General features: G+C 54.3%; 1 protein-coding gene across 1 annotated transcript in view; it reads left to right on the top strand.

The window, feature by feature from the left end:
* The window catches only part of RBM19 (RNA binding motif protein 19), a 141,322-nt gene extending 121,966 nt beyond the window's left edge, over positions 1-19,356 (top strand). The window contains exons 24-25 of the mRNA XM_017543392.2: positions 18,069-18,181; positions 18,766-19,356. Coding sequence (XP_017398881.1) covers positions 18,069-18,166 — 98 coding nt within the window. The 3' untranslated portion in view covers positions 18,167-18,181; positions 18,766-19,356. The remainder of the gene's footprint in view (positions 1-18,068; positions 18,182-18,765) is intronic.
* Positions 19,357-19,872: the final 516 nt, after the last annotated feature.

Here is a 19,872-nt window from a genome sequence, read left to right as displayed (position 1 = left end):
AAAAGAATACACTCTGTAGAATATGGCAAGATGTAATATGGGGATGATTTTTTTTAGCTCAGAATCCGTGGAATTTTGTTTTCCTGGGTCCCAGTATGGCTGGCCTCAGAGGGGCTGGGAATGCCTGGAAATTGCATTATACAGTTTGTGTCTATGTATGTGTCTGGCAAGAGGATCTTTTGTTTCCAACGGATTTTCTAGGAGGTCATGGGCCCCAAAAGATTTAGGAAGCCCCGGCTTAGGGAAAAGAGTGTCAGCAAGACCTGGGTTCTGCATCTGGCTGTGTGTCCCAGGGTGAGTGGCTGCGCCCTGTGGGCTTCTGTTTTCTCATGTGAAAGATACTGTTAACAAGGGTACCCGCTTCTGGAATTCATTTGACAGTGATCAGGAAAGTAGCAAAAGCCGTAGTAACAGCTTTCCTTACTGGGGACCAGGAGCTCTTCTATATCCCTTGCAGTGCAGGGTCTCATGTCATTCACATACCGCCCCTGTGAGTGAGACGCTGTTCATCTCCCCATTCTACAGATGAGGGAACTGAGGCATGCAGGGATGATGCACTTTGCCCAAGGTCACACAGGTAGCGAATGGTGAACTTGGACAGTGCTCAAGTTTACTTCTCTATCTACCTGTCCTCCCCTGGCAGTGCGACACTGGCTTGGGGAAATGGGGTGATGCCTGGAGCGTGTCCAGCACAGAGCAGGCGCGCTGGAGGGGTCAGTCTTTCTCACCCACCAAGACACCCATTGTCCGACTGATGTCTCTGAGACGCCGGAGGTGCCCACAGCAGCCCCAAATGTTCAGAATAGGCCCGCTGGCCTCCTGCCCTCCTGGCCAGATCCTTCTCCCCACTTTGTGCCTTTTTCTCATGGAGAAAAATTACCAGCTTATTTGTGTCAAAATCCGCATTGTTCAGAGCTCCAGGGCTCTGGCAGACCCCAAGGGCAAGTGGTGTCCATGCCCAGTTCCCTCCCCCAGCTCTGGCCTCGGCCCTGAACTCTGCCAGGAGGGCACTCAGATCCCAGGTGGAGGCTACTGAGCTGAGGCTGCAACAAAGGCCCTACAGAATGTGGGCCACTGAATGAAAGGCAGGCATCTTCACTGTTCCTCAGGGCCTGAGAGGAAGCATGCCGGTGACACCATGGCCTGTGAGCCACACTCAGGGACAGTGGGAGGTGGCCAGAGCAGATAGAGTGGAGCTTTGGCACCAGCTGAAGCCCTTGATGTGGTCGGTGGCACCAGTGTGAATTACTCAGGAGTGCCCCTGCCCCTGGGCTCAGCTTCTTCGAAGCTCCCAGGACTGGCCTCATCTCCCCTGGGTCCCTAAGGCACCTAGGTCAGAGCAGAGAGTTCAGTTTGCAGTTCAAGCTAAATAATACCAATTATTATTACTGTAACTAGCAATCTTCATGTGTCAAACCATACTCAGGCGGCAGGTGCTAGCTACAGGCTTTCATGGGTATGAATCCTCAAAATCCTGGGAGGTAAATACAGGTCCTTAGATAACGTCAATTTGTCATAATTGATAAGAAAAAAAAAAACTGCCTTCCCATCCAGGGCCACTGTCTGTGTGCAGTTTGTGTGTTCCCCCCGTGGAGTTTCAGTGTTCTCCCCATGGAGTTTGTGTGTTCCCCCCGTGGAGTTTGTGTGTTCTCTCCATGGGGTTTGTGTGTTCTCCCGTGGAGTTTGTGTGTTCTCCCGTGGAGTTTGCGTGTTCTCCCCGTGGAGTTTGTGTGTTCTCCCCGTGGAGTTTGTGTGTTCTCCCCGTGGAGTTTGTGTGTTCTCCCCGTGGAGTTTGCGTGTTCACCCCATGGAGTTTGCGTGTTCTCCACGTGTATTTTGTGTGTTCGCCCCGTGGGGTTTGTGTTCGCCTCGTGGGGTTTGTGTGTTCTCCCCGTGGAGTTTGTGTGTTCTCCCCGTGGAGTTTGTGTGTTCTCCCCGTGGAGTTTGTGTGTTCTCCCCATGGAGTTTGTGTGTTCGCCCCGTGGGGTTTGTGTGTTCTCCCCGTGGAGTTTGCGTGTTCTCCCCGTGGAGTTTGCGTGTTCCCCCCGTGGAGTTTCAGTGTTCTCCCCATGGAGTTTGTGTGTTCCCCCCGTGGAGTTTATGTGTTCCCCCCGTGGAGTTTGTGTGTTCTCCCCATGGGGTTTGCGTGTTCTCCCCGTGGAGTTTGCGTGTTCTCCCCGTGGAGTTTGCGTGTTCTCCCCGTGGAGTTTGCATGTTCACCCCGTGGAGTTTGCGTGTTCACCCCGTGTATTTTGTGTGTTCGCCCCGTGGGGTTTGTGTTCGCCCCGTGGGGTTTGTGTGTTCTCCCCATGGAGTTTGCGTGTTCTCCCCGTGGAGTTTGCGTGTTCTCGTGGAGTTTGCGTGTTCTCCCCGTGGAGTTTGCGTGTTCTCCCCGTGGAGTTTGCGTGTTCTCCCCGTGGAGTTTTGTGTTCTCCCCGTGGAGTTTGCGTGTTCTCCCCGTGGAGTTTGTGTGTTCCCCTGTGGAGTTTGCGTCTTCTCCCCGTGGAGCTTGCGTGCTCTCCCCGTGGAGCTTGCGTGTTCTCCCCGTGGAGCTTGCGTGTTCTCCCCGTGGAGCTTGCATGTTCGCCCCTGGAGTTTCGTGTTCCCCCGTGGAGTTTGCGTGAGGTTCCCCCCGTGGAGCTTGCGTGTTCTCCCCTTGGAGTTTCGTGTTCTCCCCGTGGAGTTTCGTGTTCTCTCCGTGGAGTTTCGTGTTCTCCCCATGTAGGTTTTGTCCAGGTCCTCTGGTTTCCTCCTGCATCCCAAAGCCATGCACACTAGGTGAATTGGCATGTCTCCATGGCCCCAGAGTGGGGGAGTGCAGTTGTGTGTGTGATGGGTGCCCTGCCCAGGGCAGGTTCCCTCCCAGTGTCCTGAGCTGCCAGGAGAGGCTCTGGCCACCTGCAGACTGGAACTGGAATCGTTGGGTAAATCATCATCTTCCTTATTTTTACTAATCTGTCTTAAATGTATGCTTAGCTCCCGTTGATTTCAGTGTTTAACATTTAGAGGTTTTGGTGTCTTTATTCAGAAGTTTGGTGATGTTTTTGTTGCTGGAAATCCACCTGGGAGGGTAGCTCTTGTTTGCATCCATTGTCCTGTGGTAACATTGATTTAGCTATACATCTTTTCACTTGAGTTGCGATTTCCAAGAACCCGTGAACCTGTCAATTTACTGTGCTGTCGTAGTCCTCTGTTTTAGAGACGAGAAAACAGGCACAGAGAGGGCAAGTAAGGGCACCCACCTGTTGACTACGGAGTCAGGTTTCAAACCTGTGTTTTCCACCATCCAGCTGACCTGAGTGGCTGCCCCTGCGTTTTACCCAAGCGCGTCCTCATACCCATTCTGTGACCTCAGGCAAGTCGCCCTGCCTCAGCTCTGTCATTGGTACAATGGGGCCACGGTGCTCATCTCATTAGGGAAATTGTGGGGCTCAAAGGAGAGGATGCCTATAAAGGAGATGGCACACAACTGGCACATCACTTGCAGTCCACCAATACAATTGTCAGGGCATTACTGTCCTTGGGGTCACTCACTCTTCCTTTTGTGAGTTGCCAAGAACACTCCTGCTTTCCTTGCACTGCAGCCATTCTGGGCAAAGGACTGAGACACAGAGACAAGCCCTGGGGTTTCTAAGCCTGGGCAGTAGCGTGTGTGTGTGTGTGTGTGTGTGTGTGTGTGTTTGTGTTTGTGTGGGGGAGGGGTAAGTAGGAGGATGGGAATGCCTGACATAAGCATTGCTTGGGATGTGTGTGTGTGTAATAGGATGGGTGTGCCGGACACATAAGCATTGCCTGGGATGTGTGTGTGTGTGTGTGTTTAGTGAGTAGGGGGATGGGTATGTCTGACATATAAGCAGTGCTTGGTATGTGTGTGTTTGTGTGTAGTAAGGGGACAGTGTGCCTGACACATAAGCAGTGCTTGGGACATTGTGTGTGTGTGTGTGTGTGTGTGTGTGTGTGTGTGTGTGCAGTAAGTAGGAGAACAGGTATGCCTGGCAGATAAGCATTGCTCGGGATAGGATGTTTACACCTAGCCACAGATGCCACCTGTTCTCCCTTGTCTCCAGGACATAGCACAGATCCTGGCACCTAGTAGGAGCTTACTAGTGCCCAGGTGCCATGAGGAGGGGAAGGAGAACTCGTTGTGCTCCACACCCAGTCTCCAGCTCTCTGCTTATCCAGGTTCCTTATTGGCAGCCAAGAGAAGCTTGTTGTCAACTCCCCAGCACCTCCCCACCAAGCAGAAGCCTTCATTTTATCCATTGTCCCTGTATAATGGCAGGGCATTATATTTTTCCTTGCAAGTTGATGCTTGCAAAACACCTGTCAAATTGAACAGCGAAGCACAGGGCTTTGAAAGTCATTGTAAAAGTTGGCCTGAGTAGGTAAAGACCTTGACACCAGACAGATGCTTTCAAAAGGGAATAGCAAGACAGACGTTTTCCACCAAACCGCCCTCCCCATCTCCCCTGTCCTCTTCCTGCCCCTGCCGGCTGCCCCGCGCCTCCCTCCCTTCCTTGCCCACCAAGAATCAGATTTCTCATCTCCAGCGCATCTGCCCTGTGGTAGGTGAAGTGCTATTCTTCACTGCCTTGCATGTGGGAGTTTGAAAAGAGAGAGCAAGGAGGGAAGAAAGAGGAAAGTCCACCGCTGGCTGTGTCCTTTTCTTCCCGAACGTGTTACAAACCAGCAGGGTCACGGCATCGAGAAGCTTTCAGGGTCACGGCAGGCCACGGTACCTGCGAGCGCAACCGAGAGAATATAATGGTATGGAAGAAATCTGTGCACAGAACCCTCTGTTTTACAGCACTCACAGGCAGGGAGGCCGGGCAAACAGGCTTTTATTTAGCCAGGAGCGTGGCTCTGCTTCCCCGTGTTGTCTTATTCCAGCTGGGGAGGACTGATGGGCTGTGGTTAGCGTCTCTCCCTTTCACCTCTGGAGCTGGAAGCGTAGACATGACCAGCATGGTGAGTGGCTGGCAGCGGCACCTTCCCCCGCCTGCCCAAGCCAGGCTGGGCTGGGGCGGGGGATCTATGAGCAGAGCGCCCAGAAAAGCGCTCTTCTGGCACAGGCGGGTGGCTGTCCCCATTGATCGCTGGCTTCTAGCACACAGTCACCCTCCAAGACTCACAGGGGGCAGGGAAGGAGCCTGCTTGCTAGAGCCCTGGTCCCAGCAGCCCCCACTGACCCCAGCCTCCACTGCCTCCCAGCCAGAGTGTCAGAGATGCAACTTTCCCCTACACCCCTTCTTCTAGTGATTCCCTCTTCATGCCCCTCCCCTCGTCCTCCTCGAATGCCACAGCCTGCCATGAGGTGCTCACGTGTGCAATTAAGATCCTTCTCCGTGTGACACTTTATCCTTTGGGGGGCTACAAGGCCCTTTGCCTGGGCCCTGCATCTAGCACAGAGAAGAGGCGCTCAGTGACCATTTGTGGGATGGAAAAATGAACACAAATAAGAACCTAATCATCAGGATGATGATTAGAATTTAATTGAGCATCTAATAGGTACTGGGCACTGTGCGAGCATTAACTCGGTTCATCCTCACAGCCACCCCACAAAGAAAGAAGCTGGGGCTCAGAAAAGCTTGCTGACATGCACAGGCCCCGTGCTTACCCAGGTGTGCAGTCGGCACTGGAACCCTGTGTGGTCTGAAGCCAGATATTCCTGGCCATGTGCCTCGACGCACCGCTGGTCTGAAAAAGCAATTATGTAAGTTCTTACAAAGATCAAGTCAGGTGAAAGGGAAAGAAAGAGGGCAAGAGCGTGTTGTCACAGACTGACCGTGTGCAGAGAGTAATGCCAAGTGGTTTTACATAACTCAGTCTTGTTTCAGCCTCACTGAGAACAGTGTTGCTCCCATTTTACTGAGGCACAGCCAAGACCCAGAGCAGTGTAGTGCCCGGCCTGAAGGCGCACAGGTCTGCACGCTGCACAACTGTGGCTAACAGTTCCTGGCTGTTCCATCACACCCTGTATCCCAACACCCTCAATCGAGATTGCCCTCTGTTTATTGGATCTGGGCCCCAATCCAGGTACAGCAGCAGTTGGAAACCGCAGCCTACAGTCTGTTTTTATAAATAAAGTTTTATTGGGACGTAGGCACGCCCATTTGTTCATATACTGTCTAGGGCTACTTTCTCCCACTGCAAGGACAAAGTTGAGTGTTTGTGACGGAGACCCTATGGCCCACCAAGCCTAAAGGATTTGCTTTCTGGCCCATCACGGAAACAGCTTGCAGCCCCTGGACCTTGTGAAATGACTGCCCTTATTTATTCAAAAGCCAGGGGTGGCTAATTACTCCCACAGTGACCCCTCTCTTTCTCAGAGCATATAACCCTAGAGGCATCAAAACTGCACCCCCAAGGCAACTAGAGTCCTCTGCTTAAATCTCCAGCTTCCCCGATAGGAGGCTCCATTCATTCATTCATTCATTCACTCAACAGTTCTTCACTGATTACCTAATTATCCAGCTGTGCTCTAGGCACTGAGGGTAAAGCCCTATACAAAAGAGAAAGTCCTCCCTTGGAGCTGTTAACTTGAGTGAGAGAGACAGATGATTGTCCACCTCCCCCACCCCACCATAAAAACTAAATAGCAACTAAGTTCTGATGATACCAAGTCCTGGTGGAAATTAGAAAGAGTAACATAAGGCGGGATGCAGTGGCTCACACCTGTAATCCCAGTGCTTTGAGAGGCTGAGGCAGAAGGATCAGTTGAGCCCAGGAATTTGAAACCAGCCTGAGCCACATGGCAAGACCCGTCTCTACAAAAAATTTTAAGATTCACCAGGCATGGTGGCGCATACCTATAGTCCCAGCTGCTCGGGAGGCTGAGGAGGGATTATCGCTTGAGCCCAGGCAGTCAAGGCTGCAGCGAGCCATGATTGCGCCACTGCACTCCAGCTTGGGCAACAGAGCAAGACTCTGTCTCCTTAAAAAACGGAAGAAAGAAAGAAAAGAGAAGAAAGGATGGTATAATCAACTCTTCAGGGCCAGAGAGGGAAAGGAGAGATTCCAGATGTGGTGGTTGGGAAGTCTTTCTGCTGAGTCAGTGTTTCTGTGTGATTCAAAGGGACTAACCAGCCAAAGATCTGGGGGAAACATCCCAGGTAGCAGAAGCCGCAGGTGCTCGGGTCCCTGGGCAGCCTGTGTTCAGAGCAGGCAGAGGGGCCAGCGGGGCTTCCTCCTGGGGCCTTGTCTGACCTGGCAGGAAGCCCAGCTTATGTTCAAGGTGCAGTGGGAAACTCCAGGAAGATTTGAGGAGAAGAGTCTCAAGACCCAATTCACACTGTCAGACCTCATCCCCTACATTGTCGAGGGGCAAGGATGGAGGTCAGGGGTCCCATCCAGGCCAGCAAGGGCCAGGGAGCAGAGGCTGTGTGGGTGGGGAAGCAGGGGGCTTGGGTATTTTTGGTGAAGATAGAGCCAGCCAGACGTGCTTCTGGAAGGGAGGAGAAAAATCAAAACTAGTACATAGGTTTTTGCTCTAAACCACTCACAGGATGGTGGTGCTACATGGCGAGTGGAGGCCCAGGAAGCGGGAAAGAACAGGTGGCTGGGCGGGGGTGTTCAGAACGGCTTGGATTTCAGACACTATTAGGACTCCCCTCGATGTCAGGCAGATAGATATATGAGTTGGGAGCTCAGGGGCGAAGTCTGGGCTGAGATATAAATTTGGAAGTCATCAGCAGACAGATGATATTTAAAGCCTGCAAGAGTTCACCCCCTCCCCGCTTCCGTAACTTAATCACTCACAGGACCACACATTTTCAAAAGACTGGAGACCAAGAGAGCCCGTTATCCCCGTGTCAAATAGGCCTCCTTGATCTTGCCGATGAAAACATAATCATCGGGCTTTAAAACTCACAGTCGGCAAAGTTCAAGCGAGAATGTGAAGTCACAGAATTTATTATTCAAAATATCCCTTGGTCGTGGTTCCTTCCATCTACCTGGAGACAGAGGTTTTCTGAAAGCTTCCCATTTTCATTCCTTTGCCTGGGTCCGTGTTTTCTCCTGAAGACTTGCCTGTGGCAGCCCTTCCTCTGGAAGTATTGAAGGCCTAAGTAGGAGGCGGGCAAAGAGGGAGACTGTCCTGATTGCCACAGAGGGTCCTGATGGGAAAGGCAGAGACTGCGTGGGGCCCGGGGATGTGCAGGTGTTTTATCCCTGACCTCATTGAAATGATCACTTTTTGGCCGGGCGAGGTGGCTCACACCTGTAATCCCAGCACTTTGGGAAGCTGAGGTGGGTGGATCACTTGAGCCCAGGAGTTTGAGACCAGCATGGCCAGCATGGTGAAACCCTGCCTCGACTAAAAATACAAAAATTAGCCAGGCGTCGTGGTGCGCGCCTGTAATCCCAGCTACTCAGGAGGCTGAGACAGGAGAATCACTTGAACCCAGGAGACAGAAAGTTGCAGTGAGCCGAGATCACGCCACTGTACCCCAACCTGGGCGACTGAGAGAGACTCGGTCTCAAAAAAAAAGAAAAGAAATGAAATGATCACTTTCTGTGTTCGGGGTGGTGAGTTTTGATCTATCTCTGGCTCCTGGTCACGCTGGCAAGCAGTTCCAGGAGAGGTTGAGATTGGCCAGGAGACCCACTCTTTCTCACACCCCTGGCTACCGCAGCTGCTGGAGGCCAAATCCAGAGGAGGAAAATCAAGGAGAGGGAATTGCTTTGGTCAAGGCAGTTCTCAAGTGTGCACCCAAGTGGTGCACATGGCTGGCCGTGTAGGGAGCCCCGATCAGAGAGTTGGGGACCCTGGAGGCCAGCTGGAGCAGGTATCACCGGGTCACCCCCTACACACACGCTCCCCACACCTGAGCCTCGCTGGGCGATGTTTTGGAAATAATTCCAAGTGCTTCGGCAATATCCCGCACACTCTCTTCCCCTTCCCCAGGGAGCGGCTGTCCGTGCAGGGAAGGTACTTGCTCCCAATCCAGCTAAATTGTTATTGACTTGTGTTCTCTGCGTTCTGCAAACATTTCACTCAGCCGTCGCCAGCGAGGCCAGGAATCCCTGCTAGGGCTAACGGGGAAGCCAGCTGTGCTGGGCCATTTCTCGTGCTCTTCCTCATCGATCACGGAATTAAACTGACAGAAGGAGAATTTCAGAGCGACTTGGGAGGGGCAGGGGCTGGTCTGGGATTGGACAATGGTTTGGGGACTTGGGGACCAGAGTGCTAGAAATGGGGGCAGGAGGAAGGTGGGTTTCCCTCCAGGGTTGTAGCTGGTGGTAGGGGGTGGCCAGTTTTATTTCTGTACTGTAGGCTGGCCCAGCCGGGGGAAACCTAAGGAAAACACACAGACAAGGTTTTTAATACAGCTGCATGACCACCAGTGAAACTAGTGTTTGGTAGACAGAGAAGAGAGAGAGAAAAGAGCAGAGACCACACTGGCAAGCTGCCGGCTGAAATTAGATCTTTATTTTGCCTGCCACATATGAAAACAACGGTTTTGAATGAATCATCACTATTTTGCTATTGAAAGGTTTGACCTGAAAATCAAGATGCTGACCTCTTTTGGAAAATCAGGTTTGGCCAGCCTGGTTCCACATTCCCACAGGACGCCAGGCCCAAGGAATGGCTGCAGGTTTATACAAAGGCTGGGCTTCCCAGCAGCCTCTGTGCATAGCCGTCCCTGCAGTCTCCCACACCCCCTGGACTGTGAGATGCCATCTTATTCCTACCTGGACCCTCGGGCCTTTGCACCTACCCATCCTGGTGCAGACATCACTACACCTTGGCCCTGTGAGATGTTACCAGCTGCTCCCTTTCAGCCTCTGCTTTCCAACCTAGGGCCTATGCCAAGGGAATAGAGATCAGTAGCTAATGTGGACCAAGCCCTAGCACCCGGAAGTCCTCCAGGCCTGAGGCAGAGGAGTCGGGGACACCTTCCCACCTTTCCTGGTCCTTTTTCCCTTTTCCCTCTGCAGTGAGCTACCTTCACCAGGACGCTCCCCTTGCTTCCCAGCCCTCACAGGTCTCCCAGCATCTGCAACTAACACAAACACGTGGGACCAAAGCCAGAAGCCCCCAGGCATAGCCCACGCCCACAGCCTAGCTCAGGATAAATCCGCAGGAATCCGGGCTGCTGTGCCTTTGCCAGCCCCTGTGTATGGGGCTGTGCGTGGCCTGTCGTGGAATTCTGCACATACACAGGACACTCCGAGCACAAAGCTTGGTCGCTCCACCCACCCCCCCAGTCTCCGGCCACTCAGGGAACCAGAGTCCTCAGCACCAAGATTAATAACAGCAGTCGTTATAGCAGTCAGAATATCCCGTGCCCACCCCAGGCCATTTGCATCAGAACCTCTGGAGGGAAGATCCAGGCATCAGTAGTTCCTAGCTGATGCTATCAGACAGCTAGGTTGAGAACCAATGGCCTTTGAAAAGGAAATCGCTGCTACCCGGCCCGGATCTGTTCACCCTTTTCCTGTCGAGACCCCGCTTCCTAGGGAGGCTGGGCTGGTGTCCCCCACTGCAGGCCAGGCTGTGCTGTGCTGTGCCAGCAGGGCTGGAGCCAGCCCTGTTGCAGCTCAAGGTCCTGCTTGGAGAATGCGGCCACTTGACTCTTGAGAGCCCTAGTGTGGCTGCTTCCTGCTCTGAAAAGTGGGACAATGATGTCACCCAGCTGGTGGAATTTCCAGAAGTCCAAAGCCAGCAGGTGCCTGAGGAGTGGTCCCTGCTGCTCGCCCCTCAGCCTTATTTTGGGCAGCTGGATTCCCTCTTTGCTGGGCACTGCCTGTCCTCTGGGGTGGCCTCGCAGGACCCTTTGATTGATAGCTTTCGTGTTTGCCTGGCGCCTCACCGTGCCAGGCCCTGGGCTAAGTGTGCTCATGCTTTATCTCATCAGATCCCCTGTGGTGGGTGCTGCTACTGTGTCCTGTCTACAGAAAAGCAAGTTTGGTACCTCAGAGAAGGCTGGGACCACCAAGGGACGGTACTCAGGTCCCACCTCGTCCTGACCACCCTGAGCCCCAGTGTGGCCCCTGTGGCTGGTGGGTTAGTTTATCCTGTGGAGTTTTGTTCACCACTGTATCCCCCACATTATTCCTGGCACATAGAGTATGTTTGGTGGTGCTTGCTGTGAGTGACTGAAGGCAGGAGCCCGTAGGGTCCCCATAAGATCAGCAGAGCAAGCACCATCCCCATTTAACAGGTGAGAGCACTGAGGTGTGGAGCTTAGCAGCTCCTGGGAGTCCCATAGTGGCAAAGGCCGGTCTGCGGCCCAGGCTTCTGCCCACCAGCTCTGAGCAAGGACTCTCTCAGATCACACCTAGTTCTTAGAAGGACTGGCTATGTTTTAAAAAGGCACAACTGGCTGGACGTGGTGCCTCACGGTTTTAGGAGGCCGAGCCCAGTGGATTGCTTGAGCTTATGAGTTCAAGACCAGCCTGGCCAACATGGTAAAACCTCATCTCTACTAAAAATACAAAAATTTGTTGGGCATGGTGGTGCACACCTGTAATCCCAGCTACTCAGGAGGCTGAGGCATGAGAATTGCTTGAACCCAGAAAGCAGAGGTTGTAGTGAGCCGAGATTGCTCCAGTGCACTCCAGCGTGGGCGACAGGGTGCGATTCTATTTTTAAAAAAAAAAAAAAAAAGGCACAACCTTAAAGCAGCCTCCTGTATCAGTAAAGGGCCATTGGCTTGGTCTTAGGAGCCAGTCCAATCTCCTGAAGAGTACCCTTTATTCTGCGTGTACCTAATGTGTGCCTGCTGTACACAGAGTGCTGAGATGCAGACCCATTGGGGTATCCGAGGGCTCTGTCCATGGGGGCAGCGAGAGCTGAAGCCAGGGAGGGCAGGGAGAGACCCAGGCAGAGGCACCAGCAGCTGAGGATGGGGGTCTGGCTTGGCCAGCCTTCCAGAGCAGGCAGCCTCCCAAGCCAGGCCAGCCCTCAGGTACCCAGCCCCCCCACAGTACCCACACCATGGCACCCTCGTAGGGTGGGAGCTACAGGTGGCCGGTGTCCCCCAGTGGTCCAGGACTGCACATCCTGAGTCTGAAGATTGTAGTGCTTCATTCTGACCTGGAATCCCACCCTCCATGCTCTGCCCCAACCTCCTTCCTCCCCTCGCCCTCCTGTGCCCCTGCCCCCTGCCCTTCACCCCGGCCTCTTGGAGTCAGTTCTGGCTCCGGCTTAGCAGAGTTTATGAAAGCCTTGCCTATCCTCTATCTCAAGAAGTAGCAACTCAGGAGCTTCCAGGAACAGGTAGAAAAGCCCCCGTAAGTGAGGCCTCCTGTCTCCAGGGGCAGCTAGTGCACAGCCTTGTCAGTTACCTGTAGGTGGGGAGGGGAGAGGTCTGCCACATTCACGGGTTAGCCATTCCAGTCTCATGCAGATTCTCATGTAGCATCTCCCTGTTTTTAAACATTAGTCACTGATTATTTTTATTCATGGCAAATCATGTTAGCAAATCCAGACGCTCTTCCGTGGGTCCATAGTGGGAGGCCCTGCTCCATCCCATTGGTTGCTTTTTTTTTTTTTTTTGAGACAGTCTCATTCTGTTGCCCAGACTGGAGTGCAATGGCGTGATCTAGGCTCACTCCTCCGCCTTCCAGGTTCAAACAATTTTTGCTTCAGCCTCCTGAGTAGCTGGGATTATAGGTGCCCACCACCACGCCTGACTAATTTTTGTATTTTTCATGAGACAGGGTTTCACCATGTTGGCCAGGCTAGTCTCGAACCCCTTACTCAGGTGATCTACCCGCCTTGGCCTTCTGAAGTGCTGGGATTACAGGCATGAGCCAACATGCCACGCCCCCACTGGTCACCTCTTGATGCTGGAGCCTTGGTTCCCCAGGAAGCAGCCCCTGAGATGCAGATTTGAACAGCCAGCAGGTACCTGGGTGGTGATCCAGGAATGTGGGGGAAGGGAAGGGAGCCAGTCCAGGGGGCCGGAATGAGCAGATCCCGCTGTGGCCAGCTGACACCCAAGCCCACTGTGGCTTCCTGAGAGCCTTGTGGCACACACCTCAGGACTGTCCCCCAGGACACAAAGAATGTGAGATGTATATCCATAGCTCCCATTTACCCCTCTCACTGCTGGTGGGTTGCTCTGGGGGACTTTAATGCCTGTTATTTCCAGCCTGCCACACGCTGGGGCCATGTATCCCCCTGTGGCCAGAGAACACCTTGGCAGTGGAGATGGGGCACTGACCATGGCTGCTGCATTTGTCCTCATGTTATAGAGGAGGGGAGCAGCCCACCCTCGTGCTCTTACTTACAGATTCCATCCACAGCAGTAAGAATGACCAACCTGTATTGACAGCTGGCTGTGTGCTAGGCACTGTCGTGAAGGCCTTGTATACTTGTATTCACTCTTAATAGTCTTATGCACCTTAGGCATGTAAATTTTTCATCACCATTCAGTAACTGTAGAAACTGAGAGGAGTCCAGAGAGGTGAAGCAACTTACCTGAGGTTTCCCAGCCAGGAGCAGCAGGGTTTGATCCTGACAGCTCACCCACCCAGCACCCTTCACCCTGCACCTCAGGCCTCTCCGCTCAGAATCCAGCCCTGGGCTTCCTAGGCCAGCGCTTTTCCCCGCCCTGAGCTGTTCACACCTGCCTCTTCCCAGGGCTCCTTTCAGAACTCGCTTCTCCCCTCATCAGCCACGCTCTTCTCCCCCCGGCTCGCCTCGCCTCGCCGTCTGCCTCTGGAACAAAACCCCACGAAGCACTTTCTCTTGTCCTCCCGACAGCCCCCCGCCCCCGCCCGTGCCTTTCTCCCTGCCTGTCTTTGCCTTCCACGCAGGGCCGACAGCGCCAGCCAGGGAAGGGAGAGACACAGGCTGGCATTCTGTCAAGGAATTAATTGAAAAATAAAATCATTAGGTGGGAACTCCAGAAATGCAAAAATGGTGGTTGGAGGTTGGGGGGGAGGGGGGCAGGACTGGGGGGTTGTCGGGGGACGGCTGAGCTTTTTGTCAAGTTAATTTCTCGGGTATTGATGTTTGGTGACATTCACTTGTTGTTTATCTTCGGGTGCAGCTGTAATACTGAAAGAAAATGCACAGCTTGTTTTGTTTATTTATTTTACACCTTTCTCCGGTTCTGCATTATGTTTGTTTGGTGAAAACCCACTGAGGCTTTTGATGTCGGGGAAGTGGGATTTCAGCAGCTGTTCCCTGCAAACAGGGTGCTCCTCAAGGAAGCAGGGCCAGTGGGGGGTGTGGGGTGTAATTTGCTGGGAACTCGGGGCCTGACGTGTCCTCCAGGGGGGCAGCTGGGGGCCCAGCCTGAACCCTGGCAGATATGCCAGGCCCAGGAGCACAGTCGTGGCTCCTGAGTAGAGTGGGCCCCTGGGCTCTCCAGGCCCTATCTGTGAAATTGATCATCTTCATAGCCACCCAGTGAGATGGCCCCTATTTCTATCCCCACTGTGTCAACCGAAAGCCGAGGCCCAGAGAGCTGAAGTGACCGTCCCACGGTCACTTGGCCAGTCAGTTGCTGAGCTAGAACCTTGGATCATGTGACTTCTGTAGCCAGGGAGTCAGCGAGCACCAGTGTACCGTCTGCGTCCCTTGCCCCATAGCCAATGTGCGAACCGAGAAGGTGGGACTCGCACTTCCCTTGGCCTTGATGAACCACATCATCTCATTCCTTGACCTGTCAACTATGTACTGATCATGTATCATAAGCCAGCCTCCCTGCAAGAGCCCCCGCCCTGTGAGAGCTCACTGCCCCAGTGACCAAGAGAGACATGAAATTAACACCTTTGATATCAGTAACAGTAACGCAGGTGTTGGTCTCAGCACCATTGACTGAGCCCTAACCAGGGGCCAGGCGTTTCCTTTTTTACTCATTTCAGCCTCACCACAACCCCTAGTATACCCATTTTACAGGTTAGAAATTGAGACACAACTATCTGGTTCTTTTTCCATCTCCCCCGCCAGACCAGAAGGCCGTAGGTGGGGCCGAGCCAGTCTTGTTCCCAGCGTGCCTGGCCCAGAGCGGGTGCCACAGGAGTCTCTGGCATGTGAGGGGGTGAGAGCATGAATGAAGGCTCTGGACAACTGCTGCTGGTCATGTCTCTGCTGCTGTTTGTCCTTCGGCAGCCAACACTCCTAGACCCTCAATTTCCCCTGTCATTCACTCCCTCAGTCTCTCAGCACACACTTATTGAGCATCTGCTATGTGCCAGGCACAGTTTTGGGCATTGGGAACGGAACAGTGGACAAAACAGACAGACACCCCCGCCCTCCTAGAGCTGACGTTCCAGCCAGGGAGACAGATAGTAAGGTGGAAACATGACACGGTGAGATGGCACTCTGGGGGACTTGGGATTTTAAATAAGGAGGGACGCTTTGCTGGAAAGCTAAGGCCCCTGAGTGGCTCCATGGGAAGAGCATTCCAGACCAAGGGAACAAAAGATGTGAGGCCCTGAGGTGGGAGTGCTAGAGGCCAGGAGCCAGAAAGGGGCTCGTGTGCCTGAAGCAGAGACGTGGTGGGGCCTGCTCGGTGGCCCTGGCAGCTGACAGCTTTAGCTTTCCCCAGGTGAGATGGTGCCCATGGAGGCCTGAGCAAAGGGCGGCATGCTGTGATGGAGGATTTAACAAGCTCCTCCTGGCTGCTGTTGGAGACTAGGCTCCTGGGAGGGAGGCAGAGGAAGCCAGAGGCGATGGTGGCAGGGCCGGGGGATGCAGGAGCTCGGGGAAGAAGCGCCAAGTCCGGGTCAGCCTTAAAGGTTGAGCCGACACAATTGATGGAGCCAGAACTTGCCCCCGAGCCAGCCCTCCGAGTTGTCAGGATGTGGGAGAGAACAAAAAAATCCTAGGAAGAAGGCAGCCACTAGGCCAACCACTGCTGGCCACCCCTTAGACCCCAAGCCAGGCCTGGCCTAGGAAGGCAGGGACCCCCGCCCCAGGAGTGAGCTGCCACCCTCAACCCATGTTAGCAGATGGGAGGGGCACCAGCAATCGCCTGCAGGCCCTGTTTTGTTGCATTTCTATTTTCCAGCTCCTATTACCTGCCCACAAATTCAATTTCCAGAGGCCATTGTGCACCTCCAGGGCTGGCGATTATAAGGAAACTGACAGCGTCTAGGAGGGCATGAGGAAGGAGAGGAAGCTGTGTCTGAGCCCTAGGCCACCACCCCACCACCCCAGCCCACCCTGTCCCCCTCTCCCTTTTCATGATTACCAATGATGGGTACAGCTGCCAGGCCTGAGACTCCCAGGAGGCAGGCAGGCAGGCACCTCCCGCACTTTCCACACCCTCGCCGTGGGGCAGGCTCTGCCATCTCTTTCACCCTTACTCCAGTCACTCACTCCCCTTTATCTGGGATATTTCACAAGCACTTGCTAGGTGCCAGGCAGTGTGCTAAGGCCAGGGACACAGTGAGCGGGACAACATCCCACACAAAGAAAGGCCTGCAGCAGCGTGAGTACTAAAAAGTGTCAGGGGGTGGGGTGGCATCGGAGCTCAGGGAGATCTGGGTGCTGCTAGTGCAAAGGTCTCAAGCAGGGGCAGGTGGGCCTGCGGCAGTGACACCTCCAGAGGACTTGAGGCTTTCTTAGGGAGTGCTGGATCTGATGCACGTGTTTTAGAGGGATCCTTGGTGTGAGGAGGGTCTCTAGTGAGGGGTGAGGGGTTTTTGGATCAGGAATGCAGCCGTGGAGATGATGAGAAACGGGGGCAGTGTTTGAATTGATTTGGGAGGGATGAGGTTGAAGAAACAGGCTCAGAGAGATGAAGTCACTCGCCCAGGACCACGCAGAGGTGAACCAAGGCTTCATCTCTGGGCCAGGCACTGTGCTGGCCCTGGGAGGTAGTAGAAAAGGCAAAGCTGTTGCTGTGAGTTCCAGGGAGCTCCCAGCCTGCAGAGAGATGGAGGTAAAGGACCTCAGGGTGATTTATTGGCAGAGGTGTTTGAGCCATGGAAAGCGAGAGATTTGGACAGCCTCTTTACACTGCCTCTGTACAAATCAAGCCTTACTGCAAGTTAGGCTGCCCACTGATGGGTGGTTAGACTAGCAGAGGGACTGACGGAGGAAGCCAGCCTGGATCCCAGCCTCCCCCAGCCTCGCTTCTTTCCCAGAGGGCCAAGGGGCCCCACGTGTCCTCTTCTGCCACCATTGATCTCCTTGGAGTTCTCTGGCCAGCACCAAAGACTTCCATGAAAAGCAGAAAGACTGGGCTATGGTGTAACTGGGGTTCGAATCCTAGCTCCACCACTTCCTAGCTGGGTGACCGCAGACCTACCTGTCTGTGCCTCAGTTCCCTTGCCAGCAAGAGGTGGTTTACCACCTGCCTGTGGGGTTACTGACAGGAGTGGAGCCGTGCTCGCGATGGCGCCTAATTGGGAGTTGCTTGCGGGGCCGAGCCCACTGCGCCGTTTCCTACCTCCGTGCTTTCTTCATGACCCTGAGTCTCCTCTCCTCACAGAAAATGTCGCATTCTTCAGAGCCCGAGTCAAATCGCCCTCCACTTCAAAGCCACCTCTAATTGTCATTTCTTTCCGTGCCCCCTCTGGAATCCTGGAGCACCTGCTGTATGCCAGCCACACGCTACACCATTAGCCTGACCTCCAAGAAAACAGAAGCGGCTTCCACTCGTTTCCCCAGCGCACAGCCTGGCTCAGCCTCTCTGGAGTGTTTCAGCTTCCTCTAAGCCAAGCTCTGACCTGCTGGGAGGAAGCAGCACAGGAGACCCCCTCCCTCTTTTTCTCGAGGGAATCCTTTCCCCTGCGGGCGGAAGATGGGGAGGGTATGGCCAGGGAAGCAGGAGAGTTTCTGGGGGTTCGAGGGAGGTAGCCCCACCGTGGTGATGCAGAGACTAACCCTGGTGTTTCTTTCTCCTCCTCATCTCCCCCTTTGATTCTCTCCTGTGCTCGTCTTTCCTTATTCTCCCGCCCTGTCTCCCCTCCCTCTGTATCTTCTCTCCCTCCCCTCTCTCCCCATTTCCCTCTCTCGCATCCTCTGGCTTCTCCTGTCTCCCCGCCCTGGTGCTCGGCTCATACCTCCCTCTCCCTCCTTCCTCTGTCATTTCTCCCTTCCTGCCTCACAACCCTCTCGGCTGTTCTTTTCTCCTCTCTTGCCATCTGGGCTCCCACAGAGCCCCCGAAGAAAAAGCGGTCTATGGTGTTGGACGAGATCCTGGAGCAGCTGGAAGGCAGCGACAGCGACAGCAAGGAGCAGACCCTTCAGCTGTGAGCTGGCGCAGAGAGGGTGCGTGGCCCCCAGGCCCTGGGGACAGGCGCTCCAGCTTCTGCACTCCCACCATGTGGGGGGAGCGGGGCGGGGCGGGGAGCAGCAGGCGGCCCCGCCCTGCACTGGTCCAAGGTCGGAGGGGACAGGGAATGAGGAAGGCGTAGGCCACTGCCCGGCGGCCCAGGGCTCCCAGGCTTCACTGGTGACGCGTTCTAGCAGACACTGACTGCGCACCTGCTCTGTAATGGGCACAGAAGAATGCAAGGGAGCAGGGCACGGTGCAGCCATGTTAGGATGAGACGCTTGGGGACAGCTACACAGGGAGCTGCACAGCTACACGGGGAGCGAGGACCCTTGCTCCCCCGTCCCACCCCAGGAGAGTAAGGGGACGAGGGCCAGCTATCTGGCATCAGGCTGCCTGGACGTGAAACTCCATGTCCGAGCTCAAGCTGGGAGACCCCGGCCCAGTTTCCTACCTCCTGGGGCCAGCGTTCCCATTGCTAGCTATTTCTTACCTTACACAGTTTGAGAGAGAAATCAACACAATAATGCATGAAGAGTGCCAGGCATGGTGCTGAGCCCTGCTCCTCCTCCCCGTCCAGGGCTGCTGAGCTAGAATTCCCACCTACATCTTTCTAAGGGACTGTTCACGGCTTGAGACCTGGCCTCTGTCCTGCCCACCCTTGTCACTTGGGACCACAAGCCCTGGTTCTGTCACCCAGGGAAGCCTCCCAGCGGCTCACGAAGCATCAAGCTCCAAGCCCAGATGCCAAGCTCTCCTGCTGAGCCGAATGATGTCACTCCTGGCGGCCGCGTTCTGCTCATGGGCCTGGAGCCCTGTGAAATGCATCGAGGTCCTCTCCACAGGCCAACAGCATCCCCAGGCCTCTCTCAGGCGCCTGTGGGCACATTTCCTCCAGCCTGAGACGCAGCCTCCTGCCTGGAAGGGCCTGTGCCAGCAGCAGCCAGAGGGCAAGCTGGAGAGGGCAGAGCAAGAACTGCGGTGCATCTCACCTTGGTCTGAATCCAGGCGTCACCATTGCCCGAGGTGTAACCTCAGACTAATGATAGCCTGTCTGAGCCTCCGTTTTTCTCTCTAGGAAATGGGGGTGATAATTGTGCCTACCTCAGATAGATGGTGCCAGAATTAAGTGAGTCAAGCCGAGTAAAGCCCAGAGAAGATTCTCATCAGCGCTTTTGTTTGCTTCATTTAGAATCACTGGGTGGGGCTCTAAGTGAGAGTTCGGGTATCGTCAGACTTTGTGCATAAAACATGGTCTGTGCACGTTGGTGGGGATGAGGTTCCGGTTTTCATCCAGTTTTCAGAGTGGCCCAGAGCCCAGGCAAGGCCACATGGAGCTGGCAGCCTGCAAGACCAAGCTGCACCTTGTGTCCTCTAGAGCAGACACCCCCTTAGCCATCCGAGCTCATCCCTGAGAATTCATGGAAACAGAAAACACAGAATGACTTGTCCCCAACCCTTTTAAGTTTTTTAGGGACAGGACGCGGTGGCACAATTATAGCTCACCGCAGCCTCACGTGATCCTTCCATGTTGGCCTCCCAAAGCGCTGGGATTACAGGTGTGAGCCATCACGCCCAGCCACATTCTCCAGCTTTTAGACTGGGGTGGCTCACAGAGTCATATTGACTCTGGATGTGGGGGCTGAGCAGTGAGGTCGTTGTTAAACCACACCCATGCCGACCCTCA

Source organism: Cebus imitator, unplaced genomic scaffold (genome assembly GCF_001604975.1).
Source record: "Cebus imitator isolate Cc_AM_T3 unplaced genomic scaffold, Cebus_imitator-1.0 Scaffold8, whole genome shotgun sequence".
Lineage (NCBI taxonomy): Eukaryota > Metazoa > Chordata > Mammalia > Primates > Cebidae > Cebus > Cebus imitator.
This window is presented reverse-complemented; position numbering and strand designations above follow the sequence as displayed.